A 16903-nucleotide genomic window follows, 5' to 3' on the forward strand; every position below is an offset into this window, starting at 1 on the left:
CACTTAACCTCTGTCAGCTGCATTTTCCTCACCTATAAAAAGTGGATAAAAGTAGCACCCACCTTTGTAGGGTTGCATGCAATCAAATCAGGTAACTGCATAGCACTCTGCAGACCCTGAGACTCATATTAAAGAGACATTAATTTGAACTTGAAATGCAAAATCCAGAAATGGAAGAACATTTGCATAAGAGAAACAGAAGGTAAGACATATAAGCGTAAAAGTTATATATAAGTCAAAGCAGCTGTGACCCGGAAGACAGATTGTGTGAAGATAATTTAAGGATCCTACTTGTCCAAAAGAATATGCTATATCAAGAAGTCACATGTCAGTAAATAAGATAAAAATAAACTACCTAGAACTTTGGTTAGACCAATACTTTGCATCATATCCTATAGTAGTCTGGATGTATAAAACATGTAAACCTCATACAACAAAAAATGGGAAGAAGTAAGGTATAATTGATTCACAGCTGTGACTAAGAGGAATGGATTTTTACACCCCAAAAAGGATTGTCAGTTATAAAAGAAAGAGATAATTTCATTTACATGAATTTGAAAAGCTTTGTCACAAAGTTAACAACTTTGATAAGAAAAGTACTCTATTGGGAAAAGTATTTATATCAAGCAAATCGGATAAGGGATTTGTTATCCAATATATAGGAACTAATAAAAATTTTAAAAACTAATAAAAATAGGAACTAATGATAATAAAAATAAGACCATCAGCCTTTCCCTAGCAGATATAGAAAGTAATCAAAGTTTTCAAAAGAATTGTAAATTATTATTTTAAAAATTACAAATCATATGAAATAATACTCCCAAGTCACTACTAAAAAACAAATAAGCACAAATTACCAAGAGTCAGTAATGGAAGGATTGTGGAAAGATAGGCATGTGTTGATGTGGAGCTGTGAATTGGACCGACTACTCTATAGAGCTATTTGGAATTCTCCTCAGAAAGTGACTATTGTTGTCACTACCCAGAGGCCCCTGTGCTAGACGTGTGCCCCTGGCTCAGGATGTACACTGAAATATTTAGAGCGAATGCCGATGCTCATCCATGAAGCAACATCCAACTAAATTATGGAATGTGAATTTAATGGACCATTACTGTGCCGTTAAAAACAACGAACAGACACATGCAAGTCCCTCGGCTCATACATCTTCTGCAGATTCTCTTGCTTTTATTCTCACTCTCATTTATCTTCCATTTCTCCGTTAGCTGTTTCCCTACTACTATAAACATACCCATGTCTCCCTCATCCTCAGAAGTCACTCCCTTCATCCACCCCTCTCCGTATCTCATCCCTTGTCTCTTCCCCCTTTTGTGGCTAAACCCTTGGAAAGGTCAGCTACACTGGTGCCTCTCTTTCTTTTCTTCTTATTCTCTTCTCACTCTCTCTAGTCTCGTTTCTGTCTTCATCATTCAGTGAAAACCATTCTGCAAAGCTCCTAATGATCCCTTTAATTGTCAGATTTAATGGTCTTTTCTTAATTCTTGATGTCTCTGTAGCTTTTAACACTTCCAGCTTTCTTGTTTCAGCTAAAATTAGGCCTTTTATAGGAAGATTGTGTCCATCTCCTTAGTTCTAGTGCTTTCCCTCTGTTGATTATCTCTACTTTTTCCTATGAAGCTTATTTGTGCATAGTTATTTACACATTTTCACTTCTTAGATTGTGACTTCCTTGAGGGACTGTCTTTTGCCTTTATATCTTAAGCAGTGCTTAAAGGAAGAAATATCAGTGACTATGAAAAAATGCCCCAAACTAACAATTAGGGAAATGCAAGTAAAAAATCCCTGAGGTTCGACTTCACATCCATCAGGTTGGTAAAGAGGAAAATGAAGATTGCTGGAGGGGCTGCAGAAAGATAGGCACACTAATATACTGTTGGACCAATTGTTAATTGGTCCAACCAATCTCGAAAGCAATTTGAAACTCTATCTAAAAAGTCACCAAATTCTGTACACCTTTTGAGCCAGTATCCCCATTTTTGGGGGCTTATACTACAGAGAAAGAATGCCTGACTCATATGAAAAAAATGGCCTTTCTCTTTACAAAGGCAAATTCCTGTAATTGCACAGATTATTTCATTACTTTCCATCTTCTCCAGCAGATTGCCCCTCTACCATACCCATTCTCTCTTTTCTTCAGTCTCTTCTTTTCGACTGGCTACTTTCCCTGTGATCTACAAATGTGCCCATCTCCACCCTCTCCCATACTCAAAAAATAAAAATGAGGATACAATACAACCTCTTCTCCCCTTTGTGGCTAAACTTATTGAGAAGGCTGTTGATAATTGATTCTTCTTCCCTTCTCTCTCACTCTGAACTCCATCATCTGGCTTCCAACCATCATTTAATTGCAACTGTTCTCTCCAAAGTTATCAATGTTCTCTTAATTTTCAAATTTAATGGTCTCTTCTCATTTTTAAGGATTATATTTTATCTTTTTCAAAATATCCCGTTTCTCTATTTCATCTGACCTCAATTGAGAAAAGGAAAACATGAACTCCTATTACAAACATGTAAAGTCAAGCAGAACAAATTTCTACATTGGCCATGTTAAAAATGTCTCAGTCTGCACTGAGTCCTTAACCTCTTTATCAGGAAGTGAGTAGCTTGTTTCGTAACTAGTCATCTGGAATCAGAGCTGGTCATTGTGTTGATCAAAGTCCTTAATTCTTTTTTTAAAAAATTATTTTAATTTTCAATATTCATTTCCACAAGATTTTGAGTTCCAAATTTTCTCCCCATCTCTCCCCCTCCCCCACCTCAAAACACCTTGCATTCTGATTACCTCTTCCCCCAATCTGCTCTCCCTTCTATCACACCCCTCCCTTCCCTTATCACCATCTTCTTTCTTTTCTTGTAGGGCAAGATAGATTTCTGTACCACATTACCTATATTTCTTATTTCCCAGTTGCATGTAAAAACAATTCTCAACATTTGTTTCTAAAACTTTGAGTTCCAGCTTCTCTCCCTTCTTCCCTCCCCACCCATCCCCACTGAGAAGGCAAGCAATTCAGTACAGACTACACATACGTAGTTATGCAAAAGACTTCCATAATAGTCATGTTGTGAAAGACTAACTATATTTCCCTCCATCCTATTCTGCTTCCTATTTATTCTGTTCTCTCTTTTGACCTTGTCCCTCCTCTAAAATGTCTACTTCTAATTAATCCCTCCTCTCATTTGCCCTCCCTTCTATCTTCCCCCCCCCCACTTATCCACTTTTCCCCTACTTTCCTGTAGAATAAGATAGAATTTTTATATTAAATTGAGTGTGCATGTTATTACCTCCTTAAGCCAAATGTGATGAGAGTAAGCTTCACTTTTTCCCTCTCATCTCCCTCTTTTTCCCTCCATCAGAAAAGCTTTTTCTTGCCTCTTTTATGAGAGATAATTTGCCCCATTCCATTTCTCCCTTTCTCCTCCCAGTATATTCTCTCACTCCTTAATTTTATTTATTTAGATATCATCCCTACCTATTCAAGTCACCCTGTGACCTCTGTCTATATATGTGTATGTCTATATCTATCTATATATATACACACACACATACACATATATGTGTCCATGTGTGTGTATGTAATCCCTCCAACTACCCAAATACTGAGAAAAGTTTCCAGAGTTACAAATATTATCTTTCCATGTAGGAACTTTAGTAAGTCCCTTATGATTTCTTTCTTCGGCTTACCATTTCATGCTTCTCTTGATTCTTGTGTTTGAAAGTCAGATTTTCTATTCAGCTCTGATCTTTTCATCAAGAATGCTTGAAAGTCCTCTGCCTCATTGAATGATCATTTTTTTCCCCTGAAGTATTACACTCAGTTTTTCTGGGTAGGTGATTCTTAGTTTTAATCCTAGTTCCTTTGACTTCTGGAATATCATATTCCAAGCCCTGCGATCCCTTAATGTAGAAGCTGCTAGATCTTGTGTTATCCTGATTGTATTTCCACAATACTTGAATTGTTTCTTTCTAGCTGCTTGAAATATTTTCTCCTTGACCTGGCAACTCTGGAATTTGGCTACAATATTCCTAGGAGTTTTTCTTTTCTGATCTCTTTCAGGAGGTGATAAGTGAATTCTTTCAACATTTATTTTACCCTCTGGTTCAAGAATATCAGGACAGTTTTCCTTGATAATTTTGTGAAAGATGATGTTTAGGCTCTTTTTTTAATCATGGCTTTCAGGTAATCCCATAATTTTAAAATTATCTCCCCCGTATCTGTTTTCCAGGTCAATTGTTTTTCTAGTGAGATATTTCACATTGCCTTCTATTTTTTCATTCTTTTGGTTTTGTTTTGTAATTTCTTGGTTTCTCACAAAGTGATTAGCTTCCATCTGCTCCATTCTAATTTTTAAAGAACTGTTTTCTTCAGTGAGCTTTTGAGCCTCCTTTTCCATTTGGCTGTTTCTGCTTTTAAAAGCAGTTTTCTCTTCATTGACTTTTTGAATCTCTTTTGCCGTTTGAGTTAGTCTATTTTTAAAGGTGTTATTTTCTTCTGCATTTTTGGGGGTCTCCTTTAGCAAGCTGTTGACTCACTTTTCATGATTTTCTTGCATCACTCTCATTTCTCTTCCCAATTTTCCCTCCACCTCTCTTACTTGATTCTCAAAATCCTTTTTGAGCTCTGAGACCATTGCATATTTATTTTTGAAGTTTTGGATGCAGAAGCCTTGACTTTGATGTCTTCCTGTGATGGTAAGCATTATTCTTCCTTATCAGAAAGGGTGGATGAAAATACCTGTTCACCAGGGAAGTAACCTTCTTTGGTCTTATTTTTTCCCCCTTTTTTGAACATTTTCCCAGCCAGTTACTTGACTTTTGAGTCCTTTGTCAAGAAGAGGGTATAGTCTACAGACCTATAAGTTCTCAGTTCCTCCAAGGTGGTACAGTCAAGGGAGAGGAGTTTACTTCTCTCCTAGCCTGTGCTCAGTCTGGGAGCAACCACATGCTTTTCTGCCCATAATCTGCAAGTAGAATTCCCTCTCCACAGCCTCCATCAGGTCCACCACAGCAGCGCTCCTCCTTACCTGAAGACTGCCACTCTAGACTGAGATCCAGATCAGCTGCTTGATTCCCCCAAGGTCTTTAGCCTTAGGGCTCCAAAAATGGATGCTGCTCCAACAGTGGCTGCTGCTGCCCTGAGGCCAGGGGCCACACCACATTCCCTTCTCACCCAAGTGAAAGAGCTTTCTCACTGACCTCTGAAACTGTCTCTGGCATTTGTGGGTTGAGGAATCTGGGAACCACAGCTGCTGCCCATAATTCCACCCCTGAAGCCTACTCTATTCCTTTCTGAGGCAGACTGCTAGACAGCACTCTGCTCTGAGCTGATGCAGTGGACCTTTCCCGTTGGCCTTCCAGGCTCTCTTGGGCTGGAAATCTCTTTCATTCTGTCATTTTGTGGCTTCTGCTGCTCTAGAATTTGTTTAGTGTCATTTTTTACAGGTATTTTATGGGCTGTGAGGGGAGAGCTTCTACAGGTCCTACTCCACCATCTTAGCTCTGCCCCCCTCCAAAGTCCTTAATTCTTTCAAAGTGGTTTTTCTTTCCAATATCATTGTCATTGTGTAAATTGTTCTTTTGTTTATTTACTTCATTCTCTTCCATTTAAATTTTTCCTGGTTTCTTTGAAACCATCCCCAATTCATCATTTATAACACAATAGTATTCTATTCTAATAATATGCTATTATCTTCAACCATTCCCCCATTTAGGAGAACCTGTCAGATTCCCTTTTCTTGACACCTCAAAAAAAAAAAAGCTAATAGCTTTTCACATGAGTTTGTTTTGTTTAGGAATAATCCTTCCCTTAATTTTTTATTTTTCTTTCTCTTCTCACTCCTATTTCCATGCTGAGTAAAATTTATTTCTCCATCCAGTGCTTATGTGTGTGCATTTGCACAGTTCATATTAAAAGAGAGGTTTAATTGTCATTTGCTCCCCCCTCCTTTCTTGTCTAGATGCTGATTATGGGAGATAGTTTTCAGTACCCTTACTTTCTTCCCTCTCACCCCAGTGTATTCCTTTTCTCCTTGTTTCTCCATTTTTACAATCAAGACATAAGATAACCATTCCTAGGTCTTATCTAATTTGATTTCCTTTGTGATCTGTGATGGTGACAGGGTTCAGAAAGGACACTTATGGAATCTCCCTATATTTGAGTGGAGAATGTCATCTGTTATATATTTGAACCATTTCCTCATATATTAGATATGAAACCTTTATCAAAGAAATTTACTGTAAAAAATTTATAGATAACAATCCCTTCTCATTTTAACTGCATTGATTTTGTTTGTGAAAAAATTTTAATTTTATTTGACTGGTCCATTTTATCTTCTGTCATCTTTCCCATCCCTTACTTAGTCGAAAATTTTTCTGTAGTCATATTTGTGAAATGTATTTCCTTCCTTACTCTAATTCATTTGTGATATGACTTTTTATAAGTGTCATATTTATTTGGCATTTTTATTGAGATAAAGAGATACTGATAAAATTTTATTGATTGGTTGATAAAAGATAAACAGTATAGATGAAGAAATATATTCTGTTACAAACCAGTTGCCTTCATAATTATTTGCTACTAGTTAAGAAATGGAGAAATGAAACAAATTAGTCATACAACATACAGAAGAAAATCAGAACAGTAGGGGACAGCAGAGAATGAGATGGATAGATAGTATGAAAACAATGAACATCAACTTGGACAGATTTCAAAAAGCAGTGGAGGACAGAGGGGCTTGGCATGCCATCATCTTGGGGGTCATGAAGAGTCAAACATGACTGAACAGCTGAACAACAACAAAAACTTTGTGATAGAATTTGAGATCTGATGCTCTGAGACCACTTTCCTTCATTATTTCTCTTGAGATTCTTGACTATTTTTCCAGGTGGATTTTATTAGAACTTTTTCTTTTTCTGCAAAGTAATTCCTTGATCTTTAGATTGGCATGACACCAAATGAGTAAACTAATTTAGGTAATATTGTCTTTTTTATTATATGGGTTTAGCTTCCCCATCCCAAATTAATATTTTTTCTGCTTATTTAGGTCTATTTAAATATTTTTTTTCAACTAACAAAAATTTGCTTTTTTTCTGTGAAAAATAAAACATTTATAACAAATAGGCATCGCTAAGCAAAAGTAATTCCAACATTAATAATGTCTAAAGATATATGACTCAATCTGCATCACCTCTCTGTCAAGAAGGTGGTTATCATATTTCATTATTATAAGACCTCTAACTGGTCATTTTGTTGATCAGAATTCTCATATCTCTCTAATTCCAAGCTCTCTCTCTTTACAATATTGTTGTTATAATACAAATTGTTCTCTTGGTTTTGGCACTTCACTCTGCATCAGTTCATACAAATCTTCTAAGATTTCTCTGAAACCTCCACCGTGATCATCTGTTGCATCCTTTTATTTTGGAGGTACCTAGGCTGTACCCAGAAAAGTCACCTATGTTTGTTTTAGTTTCAGCTGTAAAATGGAGATGATAATAGCCCCTACTTGGCACATAGCAGGTGTTACATACGTGTTGATTCCTTTCCCTTCTTACAGCAGAATAGTATTCCATTACATTCATATAACATAATTTGTTCAGCCATTCCTCAGTTGCTGTGTGCACCCTTTTAATTTCCAGTTCTTTGCAACCACAATAAGAGCTTCAAAAAAATTTTTATACATATAGATCTTTTTCTTCTCTCTTTGCTCTCTGAAATTGAGATCTCATAGTACTGCTGGGTCAGAGTATGCACACTTTACTAAATTTTGGACCATATTTGCAAATTACTTTCCAGAATAATTAGATGAATTGCATTAGGAAAACTGGTTTCTCATAGCATGTCCAGCATTTGCCATTTTCTTTTTTTGGCCCATTTTGCCAGTTTGCTGATGGAACTTCAGAATATCTTTGATTTGCATTTTTTCTACTTATTACTAATTTAGAACATTTTAAAATGTGTTGCTAGTTTTGATTTCTTCTTCTGAAAACTACTCTATGTCCTTTGACCGTTTACCAAGTTTGAAAGTGACACATTTTATTATAAATTTGAATCCATTCAATATACATAATACACATTTTTAAAGTAAGTCCCTTATCAGAGAAACTTGCTATAAATATTTCCCCCCAGATACTTTCTTCCCTTCTAATTTGAGCTGTATTTGTTTTGTTTGTGTAAAACCTTTTTTGATTTTATATAATCAAAATTGTCATTTTATCTTTTATAATAATTTGTCTTCTTTTTTTGGTCATTAACTGCTCTCCTATTCATGGAGCTAAAAGATAATTTCTTCATTCTTTTCTTGTTTGTAAGTGATGCCATGACTTATGTTTAAGTCATGTTCTTATTTGGAATTTATCTTGGTATGTGGCATTAGATATCAGTCAATGCATAGTTTCTGCCAGACTGCTTTCTAGTTTTCTCATTGATTTTTGTTGAATAATGAATTCTTATCCCTGTTGCTGGGGGTTTTCTGCTTACTAGACTTCTGTGCTGGTTTGCTTTTGTATGTTTTATAAGTTGTCTGTTCTTCTGATCAGCCTTTCTATTTTTTTAACCAGCATTTAATTGTTTTGATAATTACTACTTTCTAATGAAGTGTGAGATCTTGTACTACTCGACCCCCTTCCTTTCATTTTTATAATTTTCCTTGAAAATTTTTGCCTTTTGTTTTTCCAGATGGAGTTCTGTATAATTTTTTTAATCCTACAAAGTAGTCCTTTTGTAGTTTGAATGGCATGGCATAGAATAATTAAATTAATTTACCTATTATTGTCATTTTTTATTTCAATATGCTTTTATTTTAAAACAGAGCACAACACTAAGCTCAATCCCATTCTGCCATTGTACAGATTACAGACATTTGCTTAGCTGCTGAGGGGCAATCTTTAGAAGCATACTTGAAAAGTGAATAAAAATCCACATAAAACAAATGTTCAGATAGTTTCCATAGGAACACAGATAAATGTGACCCCAACTCTTAGTCTTTCATACTGTTGCATTTGTGCCAACCCTATTCTTAAAACATATTGAATAATTCTAACAGGAATTAAGTTACTGATCCCCCAGAATGCTCTAATTCAAGCTAAACTTGTAATTAATGGCTCCAAACAGTATCTCTACATGAAGTCCAACTTGTTGAGTGATGTTCCATTCCATTTTCCAAAGCACTGAACAGTGGCAAAGTGTTGACATTCTCATCCTCTACTTCTGCCAGAAAACCTTGGTTCTTGATTTGTTGCATGCATGGTATAGCTGGCCCCAACATCACATAATAGATGGTAGGTGTCTGGAATCCATTGAAAATAGAAGCAGCAGCAACAGTAGAAGCAGCCATGTTTTCAAACGGCATCCAATCTCCCACATGCATTTCTGGTAAATCACAGCATTCAACAATCTGGTCACGGCCATCACGTGTTGGCTCCCATATGCCACAAGAGGAATGCTTCTCATCTGGTTTGGGTCCATTTTGTAGAATAGGTTTAACATGAGCTTGATCAAACAGGATGCAATTAAGTGGTCCGTACACTTTGTCATTTGCATAGTACATAAAGGTTTGGTCTTTTGTGTCATCTTCATCATCAGAACCTGTCTGTTCCTTCAGTACAAGTTTTTTGGCAATGATGTTAACTTCAAGCATGAAAGGTGATGCAACATAGTTGCCTGGTTGCAACCAAACTCCACCTCCATGTCAAAGACAAATCTGACAAATCTGGCATCACAAACTGCTTGGACAAAGGTTTCCCACGTGGAAACTGACTCTAGTGACATCAATATTCAGTTCCTTTGCTCTTTCAAGGAGAAACCTACAAATTTTGAGAGTGGCACCAAATTTAACACTTAAGACAACAGACAGCTTGGGAGTTATCAGTGGCACTCCTCAAAGCCAGCTTTGCCTTTGGATGAGCTCTGGCAACTTTCATTAGCTCTTTCACTATCAAAGTCATCATTTGTACTCTAGTGTTGGCAGCATACTTAATTTGTGACACTTGTTTACATGGATTTGCATAGATTATCCTCTCTGGAGGCACCCCAAGACTTTGTACTAATTGTCATTCTGTCTTGCTGTCGCAGTCAAATCCTGCTCCTAATGCAGCAAGTGTCTTCACTACAGTTCTGCTGTCCTTACATTTAAAAGCATAAACACAAAAGGAGGGAGTGAAACAATTTTCCAGTCCAAGACAACTTAAAAAATATTAGCAGGAAAAGTCTGTTAGACCAGGGTGAGAGTGGAACACAGTCCTGCACAAACTACACCAATGCAGATTGGGCCCCAGCAGATCAGCAGTGGGACCTTGGGGGCAACTGAATCAATGGCAGTAGTGGTGGTTTCTGAACCTCTTAGCCCACAGATGGCAAGGGTCAACAGGTGATCAGAAGAAGATTACAGGGGTATATTTTTGTGTAAAAATTGTTTTGTAATTGTATTCATATATTCTTGTGTGTTTCTTGGTAGACAGACTGTGAGGGGAAACAACTCTAGTTGTTTTAAACCTCAGAGGTTAGAAGTGATACAAGAACTTCTCACATTGAAATCAGAAGAAATAATACAAGAATATTCTCATGGTCTCTCTGGAGAACTTTGGTATTAATTGGGAGGCACTGGCACAGGAGTGTGCAGCATGGTGTGTCCACTTCAAAGAAAGTTCTGTGCTCTATGAGGAAAGTAGAATTGCGGTAGCCCAAAGGAAATAGGAAATGAGCAAATTTAGAGACATCTCCATCCCAAATGTTCTTATGGGCTCTTGGTGCCCAATCTGTTGTAGAGCCTCCTGAGCTCATATTGGTCTGATCAGCCACAATCTGACAGATGATGCAATAACATTGTCATTTTGGTCTTCTTCGAGTATGAAGGACAACTACCAACCACTTGTTTTAAATGGAATTTCCCTTCCTGCTACGTTTTGTTGGTAATAAAAAGATAATGTGGATTAATTTTATGTCCTGAAGTTTCATCTGGATATGGATAGTATTTTCCTCGTGAGTCCTTTGTGTTGCTGAGAAGGGCTGAGTCATTCAGAGTTGATCACACAATGTTGCTGATACGGTGTACTGCTCATTTCACTGTGTCAGTTCATACAGTTCTTTACTGGTTTTTCTGAAATCTGCCTGTTCGTCATTTCTTATTGCACAGTAGTATTCTGTTACATTCATGTACCACGGCTTGTGGAACCATTCCCCAACTGACAGGCATCCCCTCAATTCCCAACATTTTACCACGATAAAAAGGACTGATACAAATATTTTTGCACTTGTAGGTCCTTTTCCCTTTTTTATGATCTCTTTGGGATACAGACCTGGTAGTGATATTGCTGGATCAAATGGTGCACAGTTTGGTTGCCCTTTGGGGCATAGTTCCATTTGTTGGATCAGTTCACAACTACACCAGCAGCATGTTGGTGTCCCAATTTTCCCTTTTAAATGTTTTTAATAGGAATTGATTTTGTCTCTTGTCAAAAACTTTTTCTGTTATAATTGATTTTTTATTCTTGTTATTAATATAATCAATTATATTGACACTTTTCCTAATATTGAATAAACTGCTACATTCCTAGTATAAATCCAATATGATTATAGTGTATTATCTATATAATCTGCATTATATTTTCCTTAGTTATTTTTATTGTAAATTTTTGCATTAGTGTTTAGTAAGGACATTGGTCTAAAGTTTTCTTTCTTTGTTTTGATTCTTTCTGTTTTAACTATCAGGAACATATTTGTATCATAGAAAGAATTTCATAGGACCTCATACTTTTCTGTTTTTAAAAATAGCTAATGTAACACTGGAAGGCATGATCATTAAATATTTGATGAAATGTATTTAGTCATGGGTTGTGTTCTTTAATTTTTTTTTAACTTTGACAACTCAGTTTCCTTTTTTTTAAAAAAAATGAGATTGGATTTTAAATTCCTGTTATTTGTTGTGCTAACACAGAAATTTTATATTTTTGTAAATATCCATCCTTTCACTTAAGTTTTCATTTTTGTAATATATTATTGGGTGAAATACTATTGAATAATTTCTTCGATTTCTTCTTCATTAGTTGTGAATTCATCTTTTTCAAGTTTAATACAAGTAATTTGGTGTTTCTCTTTTTTTAATCAAGTCACCTTCTAGTTTATAAATTCTTGGAGTTTTTTGCTTTCAACTTCATCAATCTCTTATTTGATTTTCAGTGTTTTTTATTTTGGTGTTTACTTTTTTTATTAGTTTTCTAGTTTTTTTCCAGTTGTAGCCCCAATTTATTGATCTTTATAAAAGTGTTTAGAGGTATAAATTTTTCCCTAAGGATTGCTGTGGCTACATTCCAAAAATTTTGACATGTTGCCCCACTATTAACATTATCATTTATGAACTTTTCCATTGTACAGTTTTTTTCTTTGATCCATCTTTAAAGATTAAGTCTTTTAGTCTCCTATTAATTTTTAAAAATTTCTTCAGCTCTTGTTTGAATATAAGTTTTTGCATTTTGGTCACTAAAAGATGAGTTTGATAGTTTTGCTTTTCTACATTTTGAGAAGTTTTTAATGTCTTAACTATGATCAATTTTTGTAAAAGTGTTATGCACAGCTGAGAATTACATGCATTCCTTTCTGTTTCTTTTCAGTAATCATCAGAGTTCTGTCATGTAACTTTTCTAAATCTTTATTCAGTTCCTTAAATTCTTTCTTGTTTATTTTTTTTTAATTAGCTCTATCTGGCCCTTAAAGGGGGCATATTGTGATCTCCCATCTTGCTCAGTATTTCTTTCTGTAAGACATTTAGATTCTCTTTTTGAGTATTTAGATCTTATATTATTAGGTGCATATACGTTGTAAATTGATAATAATTCATTTTCTATGGTACATTTCGTAACTATGTAATTGATCTCTTAATCATATCTGTTTTTGCTATTGCCTTGCCAGAGAAAGCTTTTTAAACTTCAGCTGAACATAGTATATTTTGCTCCAGCCACATCCCCTTTAATTTCATGCAAATCTTTATGTTTAATTATGTTTCTTGTGAACAACATGTTGTCAGATTCTACAATTCATTCTGCTAGCCTCTTCTAGTCTATGGATTTCTCCCATTCACATTCAAAAGTATGATCATTAATTTAGTATTTCCCCCCATACTTTTTCCTTTCTTTGCTCCTACCCCTTTTCCCCTCAAGCAGAGCCCAGTCACAGATCCTTATTCTTATCTTTCTTTTCCTCTTCACAGTTCACCTCCTGATGTTAGTTTGTTTTGCTTATGACTAGTTCCTCCCTGAATCTCTCTTCCTCCTTATCCTCTCCTCTGTCTTCTCCCCATCCAATCATTCAATCAATAAACATTTATCAAGTTCCAGCTCTGTGCCAAGCACTGTAGTAAGCACTGGGGATATAAAAAGAGGCCAAAGATATTCCCTTTCCTCAAGGGGCTTACAGTCTAATGGGGGAGAGGCAAAATGCAATTAAATATCTACAATCTATATGAAGAGGGGTTGGGGAAGGCTTCCCATAGAAGATGGAATTTTAGTTGTGACTAAAAGATAGCCAGGGAGGTCCATGGTCAGAGTAGAGTGAGGACAGAGAGCATTCAAGGCATGGGGGACATCAGAGAAAGTGCCTGGAGCTGAGAGATGGATTGTCTTGTTTGTGGAAGAGCAGGGAGGCTAGGGGTCACTGAATCAAAGAATATGTGTCAGAGAATAAGGTATAAGAAGACTGAACAGATAGGAAGGGGCTGTATAATAAAGGGTTTTGAATGCCAAACAGAGCATTTTGTATTTAATCCTGGAGACAAGAGGGAGCCACTGGTATTTGTTGAATAGGGGAAGTGAAATGATTAGATATGCACTATGACTTTAGCTACTGACAGAAGATGGATGAGTGAGACTTGAGACAGGCAGACCCAACAGGTTATTCAAACAATCCAAGTGTGAGGTGATGAGGGCCTGCACCAGAGACCAGTACTTCAGACAAAAAGATGCATGAAAACCAAGCAGCACAAAGATTTCATGAGTGAGATTACCCTGCTGCCTTGTGGCCCGTTCATGCTAAAGGCACAGGGGACGTGCTGACTGAGGAAGGGGGTTTTTCTTGTCCTTGCTCTGCTTTCTTCTGTTTTTTCAATGTGATATTTAAATGGTTATAACGTAAATATTTGGTCTGGGACTAAATCCTGGATTTAGAGTGATGCGTTATTCTGACAATTCTTCTAAAGTTCAGTATTTTAACATTGTAAGAAATTTGTTGTAACAGGTCAGTTATCCCAAATGTGCTGCTTTCAGCGTAGCTGATGTTGGTTTTGGTTTCTTCTCATTCTAGAAAAGAAGACGGAGGATTGACCGAAGCATGATAGGCGAGCCAACAAACTTTGTTCACACAGCTCATGTAGGATCAGGTGACCTGTTCAGTGGCATGAATTCAGTAAGCATGATTTTGACATATGATGTAACATACAAGAATATTGAGAGCCAAAGATGGAATCTGTGTGACGCTTTAAATACTCAATAACTGTGAAGTTTGCAGACAATATGAAAAGGTATATATGACGTAGGCACATGTGTATCACGTAACCATTCTAACTCATATCTCCTTTTACCTATTTTCCAATTCTCCCTCTTTATCCTTCCTCTGGAGTCACATTACTGCCTTATTCCTTTAATATAGGACATTGAAACATTAAAAAATCTAAGTTCAGAAGGGAGGTTGCCACTCTTTAGGTTTCCATGTTTCCATTTCAGTGTGGCACTTTAGCAAACTATTGTTTGCCAAAGTCAAAAGCTTAAAGTAGCTAAACTGTGACTTTGAAAGTCCCTACTTCAGAGCAACAATTTTCAATAGTTTCTCCTTTATATGCTCTATTTGCTTTTTTTGATTTGTGTCTTTTATGCAAACATTACTATACAGTTTATTTGCTAAGTCTACTTCTGCCTCTACTTGATGTCATTATTAAGAAATTTTGGGGTGATAAATTTATCATCACAGGGCAAATTGTGATGCCATAAACAAACTAGTAGAATTTTCACTTTTCCCTTCATCCATAAGAGCAAATAACCTTTGCGGAACAAAGGTTTTATACCTGTGAATAGGATACAAGGGATGTGACGTTTAAAAAAACCACGCACATAACTTTTATCTGGAATATGTTTTAGCTAAAGTAGAAAGAAAATGTAATATTTTAATCTTTAGATGTTTTAAGGAAATATTGGATAGTTCTGAAAACTGCAAATTCACCCTTTTATGGTAACTCAAATTTTCATTTGAGTGCCTCATTTCATGAGTACAGAAAACCCCCACTGGGCTAGGAATCAGAAGACCTAGATTTTGTTTCTAGCTCTTCTGCGTGCTTCATTACATGACCCAAGTCAGTTAAGTTTCTGGATTTCTTTGCTTCACTTATAAAATAAGACGATTGAACTAGTTGGATCCTTTTCAGTCCTGAATTTGTAACACTCCCATTTTTTCAGATGAGGAAATGAATGCAAGATTTTTTTTTCTTGCTCTCAAATTGTGGCTTCTCTGTTTGTCACCTTGGGAAAGGAAAAAAAAGACCTAGTTTGGGGATGGTGGCTTTTTTATAAGTTTGCCGCTTCAATTGCTTCATAACCAAAGGGATATTATTTGTAGCTTCCTGGAAAGAAAGCAGCTCGTTCACTTTTAAATTTGCAAGAGAAGTACTTGGTTTTACCTGACTGCTTTTAGGAATGAGCAAAAGATGTTACATTGCCATCAAAATACAGTGTTATAATTACCTTTGAACTCCCGCCTCTATAGAGAACATCTGTATTGAACATCTATTTCTTTTTGTAATGTGGTCATCTATGCCATTTGTGAATGGTAAACACATGACTTTTAATTCATTGCATGTATGCTTTTCTCCTCATTTCTTTCAATAAGAAATGCCTTCACCTCAGACAATTTGAAGTATACATCTCAATTGAACCCCATTTTATTACTTTCCCTCTGGTTTTGTTTTGAGTTTTATGTGCATGTCTGTCTCAGAGGTGTATGCAAAAATCCCAGAAGGCATTTCACTCCAGTGGAGCTATCTGCCACTGCAGTTTAGTGTTTTATGTGGAACTATGCTATATAATTTTTAGGCACCAGCAATTCCGTTTATATAAATATGATTCCACACAAGACCAGAGAATGGAGCTCAATTCTTCTTTCAAATGAAGTTTACTCAGGGCCTGACAACATGGATATCCAGTTATCTATGGGTCTTTTGTAACTGTACATATACATGAAATTTGTTTTTCTGAATAAAACTGCTGCTGATCGTAACATTTTTTCCCATTAACTAAATAGGAACTTGTTTGTAAGAGGTAAGGTACTCAGCAGGTTGTTAAAAAAGTCATCCATTGAGCTTTAGCTTAATTTACGGGATCAATTATGTATCTTATGTTTTCTGTGTTAGAAATCATACAAATCAACATTCTCATTTTACACATGAGAAAACTAAGACCCAGAGAGGCTAAGTGCTCAATGTTATACAACTATTAAGGGTCAGAGACAAAATTTGAAGCTAATTTCTCTAACTGCAATTCTTCTGTCCACTGAACCATAATCTCAGAAGTAGAATCAAAACAGGGAGCCCTCAAAGGACAATGGAGAGATATATAAATATAAGTACTTCAAAAAAAGTATGAAAGATATGCTTTTTTCTCAAAAGAAACTATTTAACTTAATGTTTGTAGTTTTCTACCCTGAGAAAATAAAAAGTATTTAGTCAGCCAGTCATAAGTAGCTCTTAGAAAGGAGGATTTATTAACGTATACAGTAAGATCACTTAGTACAACCCTTCGCCCCCCCATGCTGTGACACAGTCTCCCACAAGTATGTAAGAATCTTGAGGAAAGTGAGTTCCACTTGAGATAGCATGTAAGGCAGAAGGCTAGCTTACAGCTTCCATTTGCTT

The 16903-nt window shown here is 36.1% G+C and overlaps 1 protein-coding gene and 1 pseudogene across 6 annotated transcripts in view; one reads left to right on the forward strand and one right to left on the reverse strand.

Annotated features, from left to right (window-relative positions):
• Nucleotides 1-16903, forward strand: part of CDC42SE2 (CDC42 small effector 2) — a 166471-nt gene that overhangs the window by 134903 nt on the left and 14665 nt on the right. For 5 of the 6 annotated variants that reach the window (XM_072597335.1, XM_072597332.1, XM_072597333.1 and 2 more), the window contains one exon: nt 14308-14409. In XM_072597335.1, the coding sequence (XP_072453436.1) occupies nt 14308-14409 (102 nt within the window). Of the gene's footprint in view, nt 1-14307; nt 14410-16903 lie in introns of those variants that run through there. The other variant, XR_011964450.1, reaches the window with a different exon arrangement.
• LOC140531141 (ornithine decarboxylase pseudogene) lies at nt 9113-11075 on the reverse strand (annotated as a pseudogene).

Source organism: Notamacropus eugenii, chromosome 3 (genome assembly GCF_028372415.1).
Source record: "Notamacropus eugenii isolate mMacEug1 chromosome 3, mMacEug1.pri_v2, whole genome shotgun sequence".
Classification (NCBI taxonomy): Eukaryota; Metazoa; Chordata; class Mammalia; order Diprotodontia; family Macropodidae; genus Notamacropus; species Notamacropus eugenii.